Source organism: Candoia aspera, chromosome 3 (genome assembly GCF_035149785.1).
Source record: "Candoia aspera isolate rCanAsp1 chromosome 3, rCanAsp1.hap2, whole genome shotgun sequence".
NCBI lineage: Eukaryota > Metazoa > Chordata > Lepidosauria > Squamata > Boidae > Candoia > Candoia aspera.
Genome location: NC_086155.1, coordinates 134,124,235 through 134,145,628, shown reverse-complemented (window position 1 = coordinate 134,145,628; position 21,394 = coordinate 134,124,235). Strand labels below are relative to the sequence as shown.

Here is a 21,394-nt window from a genome sequence, read left to right as displayed (position 1 = left end):
TACCCCAAAATTCCCTCTGAAACCCAAAAGAGCTTGTCAAGTGCCTGGGCACACTGATCAAATAAGTTCTATCTTTCTGTGAGGAATGGCTACAGAGGACTTCAAAGTTAACAGAGAGTGATCTGACCATGACAAGGGATTAATAGTTAACATCCCCCAACTCCAGATCACATGGTCACTGCCTCGAGACAAAAAACAGGTTTAATGTGTGACCATTGCTGGAAGCCAGGCCTTTAATAATCTGGGTCAGGTCTTTGGTTGCAAGTGATGGCCATGGACTCCTGGGCAGCTTCTGACTCCATACCCAGATTAAAGGAAAATGGAAATGCACAGAAATGTACCTCTGGGGAACTCCACTGCTAACTGGCCACCAGCTTTCTTTCAGGAAAGGAGGCAAACAAAGCCTCTTTCCTTTTCTGCCCTCAGGCTGAGATGCCCGGAATTTGCATCAATGCATTTATGACTCACTGAAGGGCCAGCTGTTGCTTTTGCCCACGGCTGGCCGACTCCTACCTGCTGCTCAGTGCTGGCTTAGGGAAATGCCTAAATTACCTGAATTGACCATGGGATCAGCTTGATGTTAAAGTCCCTCCCTCTGAACACCTTGGGCACTTAAAATCCCAGATCATGCCAGACTTTTCCAGGTACCCAGTAAGTCTATGTTTAGTCAATCCTGAACACAGCTGTGATTGAGAAAAACTATTTAAAAAACCGATATATTTCTGTACAGCTAAGGGTAATTTAAATCAGTGGTTTTTCAACCTTGGCAACTTTAAGATACGTGGACTTCACCTCCAGAATTCCCCAGCCAGCCAGCAATTCTGGGAAGTCCACATACCTTAAAGTTACCAAGGTTGAGAAATGCTGATTTAAACACTGCCTCCATCCCAAAGGGGCTGATTCTGGTTTCTGCCCCACCTGTGACAAACATGGTAGGTGAGGCTTAGAATAAAATCTTAACTTGATTCAACCCCCCAAAACCTCCATGCTTTTCCATTAATTAGGACTAAAAAGCACAAATGGCAATCACTTTTTTTCTCCCGTGTGAGACTGTATCTATTTAATCAATTTTTAGCCCACATTCCATTAAAAGTAATCTGAAATAGAACTAAATTTGCAGAATTATAGCCTCTCATGAGATTGTGACACATGCCAAATTGAAGACAAAACATGCTTTTTTTCCCCCTTTAGAGAGAATTGCCAATAACATTTTATTTCTTGGCAGAACTGAAAATAATATTCAAGCACAGTTGACTCTTCTGAGGGAATAAATTCTGCCAAGTTCAAGGGTTTTATGCTGGTATCCTGGTTAATGAAAAATGCTGTAAGACAAATGGCCAAAGCAAAATGCAAAAGAAGCTGTTTCATAGTAGAATTTTTAAAATTAATAAACATGTCAAATGGCATGCTGTGATACTCTTCATTTTTGACTCACTAGTGACTCTTTGATCAATATATGAAAAGTCTTCAGCACTGTGGCCCTCAGGCTAATGAATTAGTCCTCAGACAGCTCTTGTGGTGATTTGCAACCCTTGCTCTAAAGGAGGGAAACTAGAATTGTGCCTCTTCCCTTTCTATAGAAGTTCACATTTGTTCTATGCAAGTGATATATGCTAGTGAGAGCCACTTTGGTCTAGTGGTTAAGGAACCAGGCTAGAAACCAGGAAACTTCGAGTTCTAGTCCTGCCTGAGGCATGAAAGCCGGCTGGGTGACCTTGGGTCGGTCACTCTCTCAGCCCAACTCACCTCACAGGGTGGTTGTTGTGGGGAAAATAGGAGGAGGAAGGAGTATCAGGTATGTTTGCCACCTTGAGTTATTTATAAAAATAATAAAGGCACGACAGAAAATAACAAACAAACAAACATACATACATACATACAAGTGAGGACAACTCTAAGCCCTCTGCAGTGGTTCTAATCCAGATGCAGCCACCTATGTGTAGATGTAGATCTTGCCTTATAAAAAAAGATCTCATTTCTTTAATTAGTACCCCTTTCATACAATGAATTTGTATCTATGATGGCTGACAAAAAATTGAAAGTGGAGAGGATTTAAACATACAGACATTTGGCTCAGAGATTGGCTGCACAGCATTACAGGTGGCTTATCATCTACAATACCCTCAGATGGCATTTGTGGAGCTCCACCACCAAAATAGAATTGCCCCAAATCTCAACAATCATGGCTCATACCAAGCAGTGTTCTTTCAGGATGGGAAAGCTGAAATTGTGCAAGATTTGGTGATCTCATGAAACTGCTTTTTAAAAATGCTTTCTTGGTTTGGAGGGTGCCTATGCCATCATACAAAATTATATGGTGATATCCAGCACCTGAAAGGGCTGCTGATGGCTATTACTCCCCAGCCCTTTTCTAAGAACTTAATCTTTATGGTAGTACTGAATTACCCTCCAATATACTGTGATAAACATGAAAGTGTTTTTAGTTCTGTCAGAAGTGTTTCTCTACTGTGCCCCTTGTTTGTCTTTCTCCAACAATTGCTGATAAACTCTTCCTGATATTTTTTGAGCATCTCAGTCTTTTAAGAACCAGTGGGTTTCCTTACAACCTCCACAGTCTGTTGCTGGTTTGTGTTGTTGTTTATTCGTTTAGTCGCTTCCGACTCTTCGTGACTTCATGGACCAGCCCACGCCAGAGCTTCCTGTCGGTCGTCAACACCCCCAGCTCCCCCAGGGACGAGTCCGTCACCTCTAGAATATCATCCATCCATCTTTCCCTTGGTCGGCCCCTCTTCCTTTTGCCCTCCACTCTCCCTAGCATCAGCATCTTCTCCAGGGTGTCCTGTCTTCTCATTATGTGGCCAAAGTATTTCAGTTTTGCCTTTAATATCATTCCCTCAAGTGAGCAGTCTGGCTTTATTTCCTGGAGGATGGACTGGTTGGATCTTCTTGCAGTCCAAGGCACTCTCAGAATTTTCCTCCAACACCACAGTTCAAAAGCATCAATCTTCCTTCGCTCAGCCTTCCTTATGGTCCAGCTCTTGCAGCCATATGTTACTACTGGGAACACCATTGCTTTAACTATGCGGGCCTTTGTTGTCAGTGTGATGTCTCTGCTCTTAACTATTTTATCGAGATTTGTCATTGCTCTTCTTCCAAGGATTAAGCGTCTTCTGATTTCCTGACTGCAGTCAGCATCTGCAGTAATCTTTGCACCTAGGAATACAAAGTCTTTCACTGCTTCTACATTTTCTCCCTCTATTTGCCAGTTATCAATCAAGCTGGTTGCCATAACCTTGGTTTTTTTGAGGTTTAGCTGCAAGCCAGCTCTTGCACTTTCTTCTTTCACCTTCATCATAAGGCTCCTCAGTTCCTGTTCGCTTTCAGCCATCAAAGTGGTATCATCTGCATATCTGAGATTGTTAATGTTTCTTCCAGCAATTTTAAGCCCAGCCTTGGATTCCTCAAGCCCAGCATGTCGCATGATGTGTTCTGTGTACAAGTTGAATAGGTAGGGTGAGAGTATACAGCCCTGCCGTACTCCTTTCCCAATCTTAAACCAGTCCATTGTTCCGTGGTCTGTTCTTACTGTTGCTACTTGGTTGTTATACAGATCCTTCAGGAGGCAGACAAGATGACTTGGTATCCCCATACCGCTAAGATCTTACCACAATTTGTTATGGTCCACACAGTCAAAGGCTTTAGAATAGTCAATAAAACAGAAATAGATGTTTTTCTGAAACTCCCTGGCTTTTTCCATTATCCAGCGGATATTGGCAATTTGGTCTCTAGTTCCTCTGCCTTTTCTAAACCCAGCTTGTACATCTGGCAATTCTCGCTCCATGAACTGCTGAAGTCTACCTTGCAGGATCTTGAGCATTACCTTACTGGCATGTGAGCTGGTTTGTAGGAAGGGTTATAATTCAGCCAGTACAAACTGTATTATTAAAAAACCTCATACTTGTATTACTCATAAATAAGATGCTTCTGATTGCATCATCTAGTTTTATTCCAGGTCAGGAAATTAATCTTCTTACTTATAATGTCATGAGTAAGGATGGCGAGCAGGGGGCTCCCATCCAGACTGTTAAGCGCATGTGTAGCACTGAGGAATTAGGTAGCCATTCAAAGAGACACAGATTGGGACCGCCTTAACCTTTGGGGTTTATATGGCTGGGTTTTTCCCACACTTCTTCAGTTTGTTAGGATTCCTGTTATGTACAAGCAATAAAACATTAGAGACCAGTTTCTTGTCTCAGTGTGTTTCCTGGCAGTTAGGACATATAAGTTTTACCGTAAGCTACTTTACAAGTCAAAGCTAAACTTCACCCATATTCCAGTACAGCCCAGCATGAACTCATTCTGTTCTAATCACTCCTGACCATCATGTCTGCTATCCGTTTTCTAATATCACTGACAGGTGGACTTTTATTGCACTACTGAGGTGCCACAGACCCTGAATATATAAGCCCCCCAGAAGCTTAATGTCCTTTTTATCAAGACTGTTATTTAGTATGGCAGATGTGGCCTGTGTGATGTTGTCAATGATAGTCCAGAATCAGATTTAACATCCTGGTATCACTAACATGTGAGATGCCATAGCCAACAGGATTTAAATAGCAATGCAGGTTAAATGGTGCTGGGGAATTATGGCACAGAAAAAGTATGGATGTATTTGCTGAAAATGGAAGACAAGTTTCAGACAGGTCTCTTTAGAGCTGAGTGAAAATCCTGATAGAATAAAATTGAGTTTCATCCCAATATTAGCGAATACTTCTATTTGCATGCAGATACCTAAAAAATGGCTAGAAAACTAATGTTTGCCTCCAAAATTTATAAGCATATAGAAAATTACTTTTTATAACAATTTTGATGCCACAAAAATTCCATGGTTTTTTTAAAAATATGTGTATGTATATGACATAATATACCTGACATACATATACCCTAGAAAATATTTTTCTATATATTTTAAAAGAATTTGTTGTGACACCTAAAATACAGAAAGAAAAAGAATCTGTTTATTTGCTGATCTAGAACAAAAGTCAATTTAAAGTTGATAAGACTATTTGGGAAGTAATTTGGGAAGAGGATATGATCCATTAAGGAATTCAGTAGCACTGTTGTACTTTACTATAATGTCTTAAAATATTGTTGTTTTTTAGAAAAGGTTTTGATGCAGCTAAATTAAAGATTTTGCAAGATGTGTAATTTTAGGAAAACTGGCCCTTGCCTTAAGATCTTGGCAAAGGTTGCAATACATTATAATGAAGAACACTTCTATGCATGCTTGTTGCAGCATGTTAACATTGTCAGTGAGTGATTTGAAGAGTTTACTTTACAAGAGTATTCTCATCACACAGCCCACACACCACAGAAATACACAATCAAGATTGGATGTACTTCTCACTGCTGACCTCTTTGATTTTGGAAAATTCAGCAGGGCAGGATCCACCCTCCACCTTTCTAGCATACCTTTCTCAATTATATATGAATTCTCAGATCACTAATCCATGTAATCCAGTACCCTCTACTCTGATTGACTACAGCTCTGCAAGCTTTCCTTTCCAATCTGAGATTCTTTTAACTGGAGATGCTACTCAGGGAATCTTGGACCTGAAACTATCACACTAAGGAAACCATTGGAATATTCACATGCAGCATCACTGAAACAATATTTATTTCAAGTATGGGAAATCCACCACTAAGAAATGACTTACAGGTAAGTCTGAAGGGTTTTTAAAGCGCCAAGGAATCACCTGTGAGGAGGATTGTGATGGTGATAATGATCTCATTTCAGAATGGAGATATCAATTTACTGAAGCTGTGGTAGGAACAAAAATCTCACAAGGTATGCCCAAGCTCACAGGCATATCTTAAATAGTCCTCTGTATCCCATCCTTTTAATATTTTTATTATATAAATAATACAATGCTTTTTAGTGCATAGATTCATTCCATTGTGTGTTAAAAATACAGAGCAAATATTTGTGAAATGATTGCTCTGGAAAATATTAAGACCATATTGTAAAATGAACAATATACATTGTTTAGCAGTGTTCTTTGGGAATATCTATTATCCAAACAGAATGCTGGAATGACAAAAAGTGATTAAATATACAAATGTTTTTACCAGACAACTCTGCAAACAAACAACTTATTCTTCAGTCTCAGAATAAGAGGCTAAAATTGAAGCTGACTGGCAGTGATATGAACTAGTTGGGAAGAGTCACATTTCCCAGCAACAACATACCTCTAGCAACAGTTACAAATCACATTTCCCACTATCGACATATCTGCAAGGTGCCCCTACTGCAAAGAAGTTAGCTCAATTCTGCACAAATTAGTAATGACTGCACATTTATTGGACTGCAAAATAGTTGGCTGCAAAGGACCTTTGAAATCCCCATTTTGTACATCTAAAGTAAGATTGCTCAAATAATTCTTTGCAGACTTCACTATGAACTAATTTGCTCCATACTTCCCAGACTTGGTTGCAGATAAGCTCTTAGTCATTGAATAGCTTATACAATCCCCATATATATGACACACTTTTTGGCAGTTTCAAAATATATTTTAAAATATATTTTGATATAAAATATCAGAAACAAGTATTTTAAGAGAAAATACAATTTCAAACGTAGATTTAAGTACAATGTAAATGTTATGGCAGATAAAAATAATTGTAGGTTGATGACAAAACAGGATCAAATATTATGGGTGAACACATGTGAAAGTGACCCAGACTAGAAATCTTAGCCATTTCCAACTAGTATTCTCTACATATGATGAACAAACACCCATCCCCATATTTCCTACATAGCATGGCTAATAGGAGTTGTAATTCAACACATCTGGAAGACTCCTGGTTTGGAAAAACTGACCCACTGATAATATAGAGCAGCAATTCCTAGAGGTTGTAAGTATATGGATGATATTCTCAAAATGCCTGATTCAGGGCTGGATTAAGTTCTTTGTAAGCTCTAGCCACATTTCTTTCACAAGCCCTTTGGTGGATGCATTATGGGTAAATTAATTTCTGTAGGTAAACAGGTGATCAACATGTCTTGAATTATGGGGAGTGGGGCTAGCAAAACAGTGTTGAACATTATTCTTGTCAAATTACATAATGATACGTTGATCACTTGTATCTACTGCCCTGTTCAACAGCTTTCCATATGCATAAGGAGCTCTAGGGATGTGTCTTGCCATCTTAGGTATGAATTGTGAAAGGGAACATACTTTTTTTGAAGCTAAAGCAGGTAAAAATTGTCTCTGATCAACTATGGGACAACGATGCTCGCCTTTTTTTGTTCGTCTCTCCACTGAGAATCTGATTGTGCCACAAATCTGTTACTGCTGATTTTGCAATCAAAAATATTGAAAAGTTCATCTCTATGAATGTTTTCTTAATTTCTTTCACTTCATTGTAAAAAATGGACATTGACATGATTCTGCCTCTTTGTGTATGTACTGCACCTACCCTTGAGATCTCTCTCTCATTCTTTCTCAATATATATATCTTTGTTAATGTTTTTAATCACACAAAGAAAGGGAAATATGGTTCTTTTCATTGCCTTTAGCTTTTGTAGGCCCTAGGTTCAGTGCCCTGGGCCTACTGAATAATAGAGCCTTGGCTGAGTTATTTAAGATCATTAGGAATGGAATATAAAGAATGCTTTCCTATTACTTCAAACTAGGTCTCTTTGGTTGATGTTACAAACATTCATAAAATATCAGAAAGGCTATACCATACTGAATGGAACCCACATGTATAAGATCATAAATGCATAATCCAAAACTGCATGATTAATTATTTTCCTGTAGACTTGGTGGTGTGATTTCTGCCTACTGTATATCCCCATGTAAAGAACAGCAATTTGTATTCTGCAACCATTGTAGAGTTTTGTTGTTTATTCGTTTAGTCGCTTCCGACTCTTCGTGACTTCATGGACCAGCCCACGCCAGAGCTTCCTGTCGGTCGTCAACACCCCCAGCTCCCCCAGGGACGAGTCCGTCACCTCTAGAATATCATCCATCCATCTTGCCCTTGGTCGGCCCCTCTTCCTTTTGCCTTCCACTCTCCCTAGCATCAGCATCTTCTCCAGGGTGTCCTGTCTTCTCATGATGTGGCCAAAGTATTTCAGTTTTGCCTTTAATATCATTCCCTCAAGTGAGCAGTCTGGCTTGATTTCCTGGAGGATGGACTGGTTGGATCTTCTTGCAGTCCAAGGCACTCTCAGAATTTTCCTCCAACACCACAGTTCAAAAGCATCGATCTTCCTTCGCTCAGCCTTCCTTATGGTCCAGCTCTCGCAGCCATATGTTACTACAGGGAACACCATTGCTTTAACTATGCGGGCCTTTGTTGTCAGTGTGATGTCTCTGCTCTTAACTATTTTATCGAGATTTGTCATTGCTCTTCTTCCAAGGATTAAGCGTCTTCTGATTTCTTGACTGCAGTCAGCATCTGCAGTAATCTTTGCACCTAGGAATACAAAGTCTTTCACTGCTTCTACATTTTCTCCCTCTATTTGCCAGTTATCAATCAAGCTGGTTGCCATAATCTTGGTTTTTTTGAGGTTTAGCTGCAAACCAGCTTTTGCACTTTCTTCTTTCACCTTCATCATAAGGCTCCTCAGTTCCTGTTCGCTTTCAGCCATCAAAGTGGTATCATCTGCATATCTGAGATTGTTAATGTTTCTTCCAGAGATTTTAACTCCAGCCTTGGATTCCTCAAGGCCAGCTTGTCGCATGATGTGTTCTGCATACAAGTTGAATAGGTAGGGTGAGAGTATACAGCCCTGCCGTACTCCTTTCCCAATCTTAAACCAGTCTGTTGTTCCGTGGTCTGTTCTTACTGTTGCTACTTGGTCGTTATACAGATTCTTCAGGAGGCATACAAGATGACTTGGTATCCCCATACCACTAAGAACTTGCCACAATTTGTTATGGTCCACACAGTCAAAGGCTTTAGAATAGTCAATAAAACAGAAATAGATGTTTTTCTGAAACTCCCTGACTTTTTCCATTATCCAGCGGATATTGGCAATTTGGTCTCTAGTTCCTCTGCCTTTTCTAAACCCAGCTTGTACGTCTGGCAATTCTCGCTCCATGAACTGCTGAAGTCTACCTTGCAGAATCTTGAGCATTACCTTACTGGCATGTGAAATGAGTGCCACTGTTCGATAGTTTGAACATTCTTTAGTGTTTCCCTTTTTTGGTATGGGGATATAAGTTGATTTTTTCCAGTCTGATGGCCATTCTTGTGTTTTCCAAATTTGCTGGCATATAGCATGCATTACCTTGACAGCATCATCTTGCAAGATTTTGAACAGTTCAGCTGGGATGCCGTCGTCTCCTGTTGCCTTGTTATTAGCAATGCTTCTTAAGGCCCACTCAACCTCACTCTTCAGGATGTCTGGCTCTAGCTCACTGACCACATCGTCAAAGCTATCCCCGATATTGTTATCCTTCCTATACAGGTATATTCTTCTGTATATTCTTGCCACCTTTTCTTGATCTCTTCTTCTTCTGTTAGGTCCTTGCCATCTTTGTTTTTGATCATACCCATTTTTGCCTGGAATTTACCTCCAATGTTTCTAATTTTCTGGAAGAGGTCTCTTGTCCTTCCTATTCTATTGTCTTCTTCCACTTCCGCGCATTGCTTGTTTAAAAATAATTCCTTATCTCTTCTGGCTAACCTCTGGAATTTTGCATTTAATTGGGCATATCTCCCCCTATCACTGTTGCCTTTTGCTTTCCTTCTTTCTTGGGCTACTTCTAGTGTCTCAGCAGACAGCCATTTTGCCTTCTTGGTTTTCTCTTTCTTTGGGATGTATTTTGTTGCCGCCTCCTGAACAATGCTGCCAACTTCTGTCCAGAGTTCTTCCGGGACCCTATCTACTAAGTCCAGTCCCTTAAATCTATTCTTCACCTCCACTGCATATTCCTTAGGAATATTAGTGAGTTCATATCTAGCTGATCTGTGGGTCTTCCCTAATCTCTTTAGTCTGATCCTAAATTGTGCAAGAAGAAGTTCGTGATCTGAACTACAGTCAGCTCCAGGCCTTGTTTTTACCGACTGTACAGATGTCCGCCACCTTTGGCTGCAAAGGATGTAATCAATCTGATTTCGGTGTTGTCCATCTGGTGAAGTCCATGTATAAAGCCGTCTCTTAGGTTGTTGGAAGAGAGTGTTTGTTATGCAGAGTGAATTGTCTTGGCAAAATTCTATCAGCCTGTGTCCTGCTTCGTTTTGTTCTCCCAGGCCATACTTACCTGTAATTTGAGGTGTCATTTGACTGCCCACCTTAGCATTCCAGTCTCCTGTGATGAAAATAACATCTCTTTTAGGCGTGTTGTCCAGTAGGTGCTGCAGATCCTCATAGAACAGCTCTACTTCAGCTTCTTCAGCATTTGTGGTTGGGGCGTATATTTGGATCACTGTGATGTTAGATGGCTTGCCCTGAATTCGAATTGAGATCATTCTATCATTTTTTGGGTTGTATCCAAGCACTGCTTTAGCCACTTTACTATTAACTATGAAGGCTACTCCATTTCTTCTGTGGTCCTCTTGTCCGCAGTAGTAGATCTGGTGGTCATTTGATGTGAAGTGGCCCATTCCAGTCCATTTCAGTTCACTGACGCCCAGAATGTCTATCTTTAATCTTGACATCTCACCAATAACCACATCCAATTTGCCCTGGCTCATAGATCTTACATTCCAGGTTCCGATGGTGTGTTGATCCTTAGAACATCGGATTCGCCGTTCACCACCAGCACCGTCGGCCGCTAGCCGTCCTTTCGGCTTTGAGCTAGCTGCGTCATCACGTCTGGGGCTAGTTGAGCTCATCCTCTGTTCCTCCCCAGTAGCATTTTGACCATCTTCCGACCTGGGGGTCTCATCTTCCGATGGTATACCGACATATCTCTGGTTGTACTGATCCATTTAGTTTTCACGGCAAGAATACTGAGGTGGGTTGCCATTACCTTCCCCAGGGATCGCATTTAGTCTGACCTCTCTGTCATGACCTTCCCGTCTTGGGTGGCCCTTCACGGTTTAGCTCATGGCATCATTGAGGTGCTCAAGCTCCAGCACCACGACAAGGTAACGATCCTTTGCTGAAGATTGTAGAGTAGAACCTTTTTTAAAAAAAAAATTACTGTAATGGTATATGGGAATGACCTTGGGAGACAGGGTGAAGAGATGCTGTCTGTCAGATAATACAGCATAGCCCGCAGCTGGAAAGCGGGCATGGCAAGAGGCTCAGAAGGGACCCTCCCTAGTTTCTCAGGCTGTAAAGGAGATGGTGGGAGAATTGTACTTTCAGACTTGCAAGATTCTGTTAATGTAAAGGTAAAGGTAAAGGTTTCCCTTGACGTAAAGTCCAGTCGTGTCCGACTCTAGGGGGCGGTGCTCATCTCCGTTTCAAAGCCTTGGAGCCGGCGTTGTCCATAGGACACTTCCGGGTCATGTGGCCAGCATGACTCACGGAACGCCGTTACCTTCCCGCCGAAGCGGTACCAATTAATCTACTCACATTTGGGATGGGTAGGTAAGTTGCCCCTCTCATTCTATTTGATGGAAAAGAAATAATTGTAACATATTTCCCAAAGGAGAAGACAGTTGAATTCTCATGGGTAGAGTATGGGTTTCTTTAAACTATAACTTAGATTATAAAGTACTAGTGGAAATCTTGCTCTTTGTCCAATATTTTTCCAGTATTCTGTAACCTCCCTGCCTTCCCAAACCTATATTAAACTACACAGAAAACTATGATAGGATTATTCCCATGAGCCATTTTCACTTAAGAAAGAGGAGCAGCTGTGGATGCTGAAGGATGGTGGAAAGAAGTATAATGAGAAATAACAAGATTAAACTAAACAAGTAATGAATGAGATACAACAATGCCAGATACATTCTTCCTCATGGCAAGACGCCTTTATTTCTATGATTTACAAAATGGGGAACAATCCAACTTGTTCAGAGGTGTATCGATCTATCTCTGTATTAAATGTGGATTATAAGCTCTTTCCAGCAACACTTGCAAAAAGATTAAATTAACTAATTTAAGATATATTAACAAACTTAATATATCCCAATCTGATTGGACTTTTTTCCCCAAAAAGATACATGAGGGACAGTATCAGATATACTTTGAATGCTATTGACAATGTAAATCAGGAAAACAAGAAAGTAGTTATGATGTTTCTTGATGTGGAGAAAGTCTTTGATAATTTGAAATGGCCTTTTATATTCACAACATTGAAGAAGATGAACTGTGTGGATTTTCTTGCGTGAGGCAGAGCATTTAGAAAGAACAAGAAGCTAAATGGACTTTTATCACAATATATAGTATAATGAAGAGGACAAGACAAGGCTGTTCCCTTTCTCCTTCCTTCCTTCTATTGACTTTTGTGAGGAAGATATGATAAGAAAATATAGTTTCAGGAATCAAACCGGCAAATCAAGAACTAAAAATTCTGTGCAGATGATGTTGCACTTACGGTTACTCATCCAAGGGATTCTTTAGAATTGATAAGCAGTATGGTTTGGTACAGTATAAGGATATTGAATTAATTAATCAGAACAAGACTGAAATGGAGTTTACCTAAAGAAGAAAAGCAACATTTGCAGCAAATGGAAATCAATTAAGTACCTAAAAATGTACTTAATAAAAACAGTAAATATTTTTTAAAAGAATAATTATTTACAGACTTGGAAAAATATAACGGCAGATCTTTGATAAAGATGGATAAAGTTAAAATTGTCCTGGTTAGGAAGAATAGCAGCAGTAAAAATGAATATTTACCAAGACTCAATTTTCTATTTGGCAGTACGAAATCTCAAACAGTACTGTCAAGCCAGCTGTCTAACTTGAATCACAGACTGGATTTATTACCTTATGGCTGGGTTACTTCTACTGGGAGAACAGGACTCCCAGACAGCTTTAGTTTGATACAAATGGAAATGCAATAAACTATATTATTCAGTCATAAGCAGCAGATTAAAATATGGAATAAACACAGAAAAAGAATGAGCCTAGAATCATTGCCCTATGCCCCAATATTAAATATTTATTTACATGAAGGTGAATATACAAAAAAACATAATCACTGGATGTGATAATAATTCATACAGACTGTAATACCTAATTCTTAATAAGACAAGGATGAAATCCTTTAAGACTCTCTCTTCAGAATGGTCAGAATCATCTTATCTTGAAATAAGCAGTATAGTTCAAAAGGAATTGCAAAAACAGGGCAGAATACTTAGAGACCTGACTAAATTTGACTTGTAGCACAAAATTCTGAACATCTTGCAGGGCTTGTTTACAAGCTGCTGTTGAAATATTACTCAGAAACTGAACAAGTTAAAGGCTGTATGATTAAATGGATGCAGAATTTAAACAGGATAATTGATATGCAACAATGGGAATGTCAGTGGAGGATGAATATTAAATTTAACCTAACCCGAACACTTAGAGGAAATTGGGTACAAGATGTTTTACCATTAGTACTTTACCCCAGTGCTGATTGTCAAAATAGGTAACACATTTTCTAAAAATGCAATAATCTGGTTGGATCATCCATTCATATTTGGTGAAAATATTGTAAATAAAAATAACATAAATAAAAATCAAATAAAAATCCTGGGTGAATTACATTATTTGGAAAACACAACTGATGCCAAAGGCTTGAATTATATGATTAATTTCTTCTTGTAACATCTATTGATCATCTATTTGCGTTCTGATGTTATAACATTCTGTGTTCCTTATTTGCTGTGATTTGTTGTTTGTCATTGTTAAGTAGCAGGGGAATGCACAGTGTTGTGAAATCAACACATAGTTGAGAGGGAAAATTAATTTCTGCTTTCAATAGCAGTTCACAATTAGTACAATATGGTTTTGGTTTAACTTCAGTCTTGGCTACAGGTACTTGGGAAATGGTTGGGGAATATGTTCTGAATACAGAAACTGTTCTTGCTCAAAGACTTTCACAAGGAAGCCAAAATAAGCCACTGCAGTCTCTCTTTGTCCCCAGTCTTTCTATATCAATCTGTACCAGTCTGTGCTCTGACACTGAAGCAGTTCAAATAAATGCTGTCAGAGATTTTGTTAGGAAGATGTCAATTACAGCTGATAATTGTCAGTGCTGATCTTTGGGAAAAAGGCAAATCATTGACAGTCTTTCAAAACAGACATTACTCTCAGTTCAGGGTGACATGAACAGGAAGCTCTCAGATATAAATCAGATGTCCACAAATATATATATCACTGGAAGTACAGAACAGAAAGCCTATATTGTCCTATCTCTCTCTCAACTTTAAAAAGTCTTTTGTGAAACTCACCATAAACAGAACTAATTCTAATTTTGTTTAAATCTTTTTGCCCTTAACCATCCCATGACTACAGTAGGTCTTTGATTTCCCCATCCCATGTTCAGCTGCTTAGCTTTCCTTTTTTTTATATAGTAATTTTATTAAACATTACACTTAAAAAGATAAAACCTAATACAAACTAAGAAAAATAAAAGAATAAAAAGAAAAAATAGAAAGTGCAGAAAATAAAAATAGAAAGGAAAATAGAAAGGAAAAAAAATTAGAATATAGTAAAGAAAAAGAAAAGAAATATATAAAGAAAGAGTTTCCCCTTTTATCACAAGTATAAACAGTTTCAGTAACCTATCACCTTCTCTTAAAATACAACAAATGATCTCTTCTTCCCATGTCTCATCTCTTAATCTATAAACAAATCCTTAAAACCTCATCATTCAGTCCTGATCAGCAAAAGTGTATTAAGGATTACCAGAGATAACAACATATCTATTTTAACCTTGATCAAATAAACCAATATTATATTCCTTTCAGCTGCTTACCTTTCCAACATACAAAGGATCTGTTCCAGTGTATTCTTCCAGAACAAAGAACTGGTTCCACACCCAACTCCTCTTCATTCGTTGATGCAGAAGCAAGTTGTCTGAGAGACTTTGTCCTTGTCCTTTGCTTGGAGGTCTGCTGGTTCCAGATAATACTGTCGTAATGAGGTTCATCATAAAGCAAAAACTGAGTCCAAGCCATTTCTTTGCATTGTCCATTCTGCTTGATGTCCGCATTGTCATATGAGGATTGTCCTCTAAAGAATCCAATAGATAGGCCTGTGAAACTTCCAAGTACAGCCTTTCAGTGATACTGGGCAAGCACCTTAAGGAGAATGGTATCCTGTAAAGTTAAAGAAAAACTACTATCAGCTTCTTGCAAAAAACTCTTAAAAAATAAAAAAGAGTATTTGATCTCCCTCATAAAAATGTAGGCCTACCGCATATAAAGGAAGCTTCTTGTTTGAAATGAAGGTAATAATTGACTAGCTAGAAAGGAAGATCTTGCTAGGAGAACTGCTGGATTTCACTGTATTATTAATTGACTTGGGTTAACAGATTTTTTTTCTTGGAAATATTTATGACCAAATGCCTTTGATAATACTTATATGGAGAAATTCAGGTCATATAAATTATAATTCATAACTAATTCCTCTGCACTGATTTGGTTCGCTTTCTCTTTTCATTTGACTTCTGCAACATTTTCTTTGTCACCTACAACAATTTTTTAAATCAATGATACTATAACTCTTTGATTTAAATTTAACAGCTGCCATTTATTTTTCACTTTCATTATTTTTTTAGTAGCCAACCTTCAACTGCTTTAAGCCAGCTTCACATTTTTGCTTGCTCTTTGAAGAATTGGTCACCTCAGCTAATGCAACATTTCTGAAGTTTTGAATGGTTGGTTAATCATAATATTATCCACAAAAGTTCTCCCAACACTGATAGAGTTGTGGCCATACTGTTGTGGGCATAGACCTTAGTGATTCAACTTATATTTTCTTCTTCCTTGAGCCTGAAATACTAATTTCGACCAAGGATATTGACCTCCATAAGAGGACATCTCATCAAAGATCTTTTGATGTTATATTAGTTGATGACTTTTTCCAGGACCTGCTTTGTAACAGTCTTTTCTTTCATTGTTTTGATAGACTTAATGAGGTGGCAGTGCAGCCCCTACTCTGTCAGAGTAATTCAGGAACATTCTCAGCACACCTTATTTTCAAATGTTCTTTTGGGGAGAAGTGGGAGACTTCGTATTCTCTTGGGTTAGACTGCTGGCTGGGGAATTCTGGGAGTTGAAGACCACACATCTTAAAGTTGCCAAGGTTGAGACACATTCTCAAGAAAGTTTATTTTTTAAAGTCTACTAGGATCTTACTCTACTCTCTGTTATGAAATTAGGTTACTGATTTGACTATCAGTTGAATTATTTTAACTACATGGATGAAAAGAGAACCAAGCAGGAGATGCCAATCCCATCCTGCTTTTAAATAATTTACTAACTCCCCCCCCCTGCCAAAAGCAAATATTATTGTGAAATTATTATACTACTCTGGAAAAGATGCATGTAGAAGTGGTAACCCATGAAAATTCATGAAAATAAATAGAAGTGGTAACCCATGAAAATTTACAGGCATGAGAAGTCAGAAAATGGATGGGCACTCAAGTGACAAGTCCAATTAATAGAGAAAGAAAAATCAATTGCAATCATTATTGACTAAGCATTGCTGGATATATTTTGTGAACAGAAGTAAGTGTAAGAAGAATAAATTCATTCAGCATGTGTTCTGAAAATACATTAATATTTCTGGATGCAACCTGGAATCCTTCCCCATTCTTTTAACCTAAGGCTGTTGCGGCTGTGATGAAAACAACTCCTATGGTCCAACATTTCATCATCTAAATCTGTGATTTAGGCTGCTTTGTGCTGCAGTGTGCTACCTGCTGCCATGAGGCAAAATTAATGGTCTGAGTTTTGAAGGTGAAAAGTAAAAATGTCCAACTTTCATATTTGTTAAGCAGGCAAATTGTGTTGAGCCACATGTGTTTCAAATTGCAGCTTTGTAGCTGCATTAGAAATGCCTAAGTATTTTGATTCTTTTCTCAGCGATGCAAGTCAGTGAGTCTTACCAATTCATTTTCTGACAGGACTACCAAAATACGATATGATTCACAGTAATATAGATTTCTCTTTCCCTCTCTTACCTCCTCCCCTTCCAAACTACTAGGACTATACAAAACTTCAAAGGGGTGCTTTAATTCAAAGAAAATTGGATCAGATTACCTCTATTGAAGCGGCTTTGGGAATCGAAACAGAGACTCATTCAATGCAGCAAATCAAAACAGATGGCTTCACAGATTGGATGGCTTTTCTACTGTTTCTGTGGTCCTTACAGACTATATACAATGATGTTACAATTTCACTTCTACGTAGAGAGAATACCAAAGTTTGGTGGGAGATGTGACATGATGTAATGGGTTTTCTGACATTGATCTGAGTAGCTGGCCAGTGGGTTTTATCACCTCATTGAACTCTCAGGCTATCAGAGCTCTGTAGTATTGGCAAGGCTACCAATGCTTTAGGCCTCATTCACTTTCTTGGCTCTTGAGTTCTTGAGTGTGGCTAGTCACAAGCCTTTACTTTGCTCTCCCTTGGGCTAACAAAATGCTGAAGATTTGTGCATCTCCTGCTAGCAGATCTGAGAGTCCAACTCTACTCTCAATACCCTGACTTAAAGTTGATGAGCCTAGTAAGCACTCTTGGTTTGGTCTTAAAATCTACATGGTTGTGGCAGGCTTAAATCTCTTGATAATAACTGAACCGGTGTCAGAATGTCACTTAAGGAATTGGCTCAAATGTTTACTGCTTTTAAGAATATGATAGTGGCAAGGCTATGAATAGGATGATCTCTTTCTCTGTGGCCTACCAATGGCATTTTTCTCAATGTATCAGCCTGCCCCTGATCATTAGTCGGAATGGAGCTTGTCCACAAGCCATAATCCTGATACAGTTTATACTAGGGTTTCTCAACCAGAGAACCCTAGGGTTCCATGAGAAGTCACTAGGGGTTCCCTGGGAGATCACAATTTATTTAAAAAATATTTCAAATCTGGGCAACTTCACATTGAAGAGGTAAATTTCATTCCTTATTTTTAGTTTAAGAACACTTTAATGCATATATACAGGCCTACACATGAAACGAATATAATAATTTTGTAACTTCTGGCCTATATTTGAGCCAGGGTTCCCCAAGGTCTGAAAAATATTTCAAGGGTTCCTCCAGGGTCAAAAGGTAGAGAAAGGCTGCTTTAGAGAAATTAAAATATTGTTAATTATGCATTCCATTAATCTTGCAAGTGATATAGATCTCTGATTTCTGCTAAATATAAACTTAACTATGTTCATGCTTTGGAAGCTAATTTTTTTATTAAATTGCACCAGGCAAGGAAACCTGGAAAGAAGAGAAAAATCCAGTAAGCTACTTTTAGATTCCAATCAGGTTTTTTTTTTTTTTTTTGAATTTGCACAGCTTAATATCATGGCCTTCCTAAGCAAGGCTTTAATCCTATTACATTTTTATCTTGGAACTATTGCCTTGATAACTAAAGATGTTAAAATATTAAGCTAGTGGCTGCCTGGAGCCACATGTTATAGCTCATGTTTCTGGCAATGCCCAATAGTCCAGCCTGATTTTATAGCGCACCATCAAGGTACTGATGATGTCAGGTTTCTAACTGGTATAGTAGCTTTAATTCAAAATAAGACATAATCCAACAGCTATTATTTCTTTCAGTTGAAAGCTTTGATAAGGTTTCTTGGAAGTTTTTGAAGTAGATTTGGGTTTATTGTGTTTTTTTTTGTCAGAGTTATAAATTTTGGATAGATATGCTAGACAAAATGCTAAAAAACAGTGGCCGCAACTCAATCCTTTCATTTTACCAGAGGACCACAGCATATCCCAGCAGCACTGAAGCTATATTCAGCTAAGGCTCATGTACAACTACTCTTTGGTGCCCAGCTAGGACCTTACCCTTCCTTTACTCCTCTGGAAAGGATTCAATTCAAATTCCTAAGGGCTATATTTTAGGTAGCCCTCTGCATTCCAAATGTAGTATTAAGAAGGGAGGCAAAGTTGTCTAAAGTCAAAACAGGTGCATGGACTTGTATTAGAGCACATTGGCTGAAATTACTGTTTTTTCCCACAGATTTGAGTTCTTTCCTTATTGAGGACAATTATAAATCAGTATGGTTCAGGACTACACAAAAACTGCAACATCTTGGCTTCTCCAGGGAGGTGTTCGTAATAATGGGCTATAAGCGTGCACTTACTGCATTTAAACAATGTATCAAAGATCTGGAAGTCCAACAGAACCAGTCTACTCTACCTAAGAATGTTTTCCTGAGTAGTCAAACCCATTTTTATAAATGAGCGAGATAGTTACGTTATATAATTGTCTCCAAATTCTGAAGGGCATTAACTTGAGCATGTTGCAATGCTCTTCCCACAGCAGTTTTGGGGGGCCGATACAAAAAATTCGATATGACCTAAGATTGTTCCCCTGTGGACAAGGGGCTATTGAAACTACAGTTCATGTCCTCCTATACTGTACCTTCTATAAGGACTCAGAGACCCATTTTATAACTCCCTATTTGATAAAACACCTGGGAAATTCTGATCTTTTTAATGTACAGTTGTTGCTATCTGATCAGTATGATTTAGTTTCTTTGAATGTAGCTAAATTCTGTTATACTGTCCGTAAAATTAGGCAGACTTTGATTGCCCACTGATGGTCCCACCATCAATATTACCATGTTTGTTTTATTTCATTTTAATGCATTTGTATTTGTACAAATTTGTATTTTATTTGTAATTCTGGTCTGTGACCGTAATAAAATATTGATTGATTGGATAGATACAGTTTATTCAACCCATGTAGCACATGTGTTTACTACTGGCATGTTGCATCCTTTATAAATATTCCATCTTTCTTCTTTTCTCTTTTGGTTCAGAATCACTGGCTTATGCAATTAGAGATTCTGAAAAATATTAAAGGTATTGTAGATGTGACACAGAGTGTAAAATATTGATGAATGAAGATGATGCATTATGTTTCATAGATAACCCAGAACTTCTATTCCTTATCTTTTTTTTGTTAAAATAAGAGTTTGATATTTTATCTCTTTATTCCATAAATTGGAATAAAAGTTATTTTATCTCTATTCTGTAAATTGAGATAATCAGATTTTATGCCATTCACTCTCAATAATAATTCAGACACGTTTACTGCTTACATTGCTATGACAATTTCTAGAAAGCTTCCTCAACCAATAAATTTGAACAACTATTTTGGTTCTGATGGCACAAGATTTAGACATATGTTCTGGCATTCCTTTGAAGATCTGGGACAAGATGTGATTAAGATAAACTCCAAGATAGATTTATATTTTAAGAGGTCTTCCTATTGTTATTTCCTGACATTATTTTAAGAAATTTTATATGCTGCTAAACAATTTAAAGTATGATTTTGGCAAGGTTATCCTTCAAGATTTTTACATTGAGTTGCCTACTGGGAAAGGTGAATTTAATTTTCCATACTTTAATTGGTCATTTATGCTAGCTTTTTTTTATACTAGAATGAAGAGTTTCATAATTCAGTTCCTCTTTAGGCTCAAGTGAAAAATTATTATTTCATCTACTGAAATATTGGCAGTTATTTTCTTTTTTGTTGGATATCAGTTTCAATAAAAGTGCCCAAAGTTATCAGATATATGTAACATATTTAGTCAGAGTATAATTTAAATCCTTTTACCCATGAAAAACTTACATTATGGGATATCTTCAGCATAAGAATAGCTGGAAATCTTGGGGGCAGGGGAGATTAATTGGGTTTCTTACAACTTTATTACTTTGTATCAGCTGTTGAAGCTGTTTTTAAAACTTCTGTAAAACTAAAAACCATGTTTAATATACTTCAAAATGCTTCTTCATACAATTTAAGCATTTGGTATTTGAACCCTTTGGTCTCAATCTCTTGCCACTTCTGAAATTCTGTATTGTTGAAGATCTTGCAAAAATTAACTGAGGTTCCCAACCAGAATCTTATTTTAATAAGAAGTTGGAGGAAGTAGATAAAATCAATATTAATTATTTATGTGACCTTTGGAATAATGCATTTCAAACTCCTATTCTTGCAAATGAATACCAGTTTGTTTGAAATTTCCAGTGACTGCAACTGATGCCTGGCATAGCATCCTGGGGAAGTCATTCCCTATAACTTGAAGAAATGTCTCACAGGAAGTCCTTTTCTACAATTTTCATCACTGGAGGTGCCATTGACAGCAGCCAATCCTTCTACTGCCAGTTGGCTATTTTATATGACCATCCTCCTTTGTGATTGGAATAGGTAGGTATTATCAGACCTGGGGTTAAGCTGCTGTGTCAAGTCCAGTGTGCTACTCTATCAGGTATTTCATTTTGGGGGGGAGAGGGGAACTCATGGGCACTAACTGCCAGCAAAATGTCTGTCTCTACTTCCTTTTTCTCTCC

At 38.1% G+C, this 21,394-nt stretch overlaps 1 protein-coding gene across 1 annotated transcript in view; it reads right to left on the bottom strand.

Annotated features, from left to right (window-relative positions):
* Positions 1-15,172, bottom strand: part of CDH20 (cadherin 20) — a 75,958-nt gene extending 60,786 nt beyond the window's left edge. Inside the window, exon 1 of the mRNA XM_063298777.1 lies at positions 14,841-15,172. Within this exon, the coding sequence (XP_063154847.1) occupies positions 14,841-15,083 (243 nt within the window). The 5' untranslated portion in view covers positions 15,084-15,172. The remainder of the gene's footprint in view (positions 1-14,840) is intronic.
* Between the last annotated feature and the right edge of the window lie 6,222 nt (positions 15,173-21,394).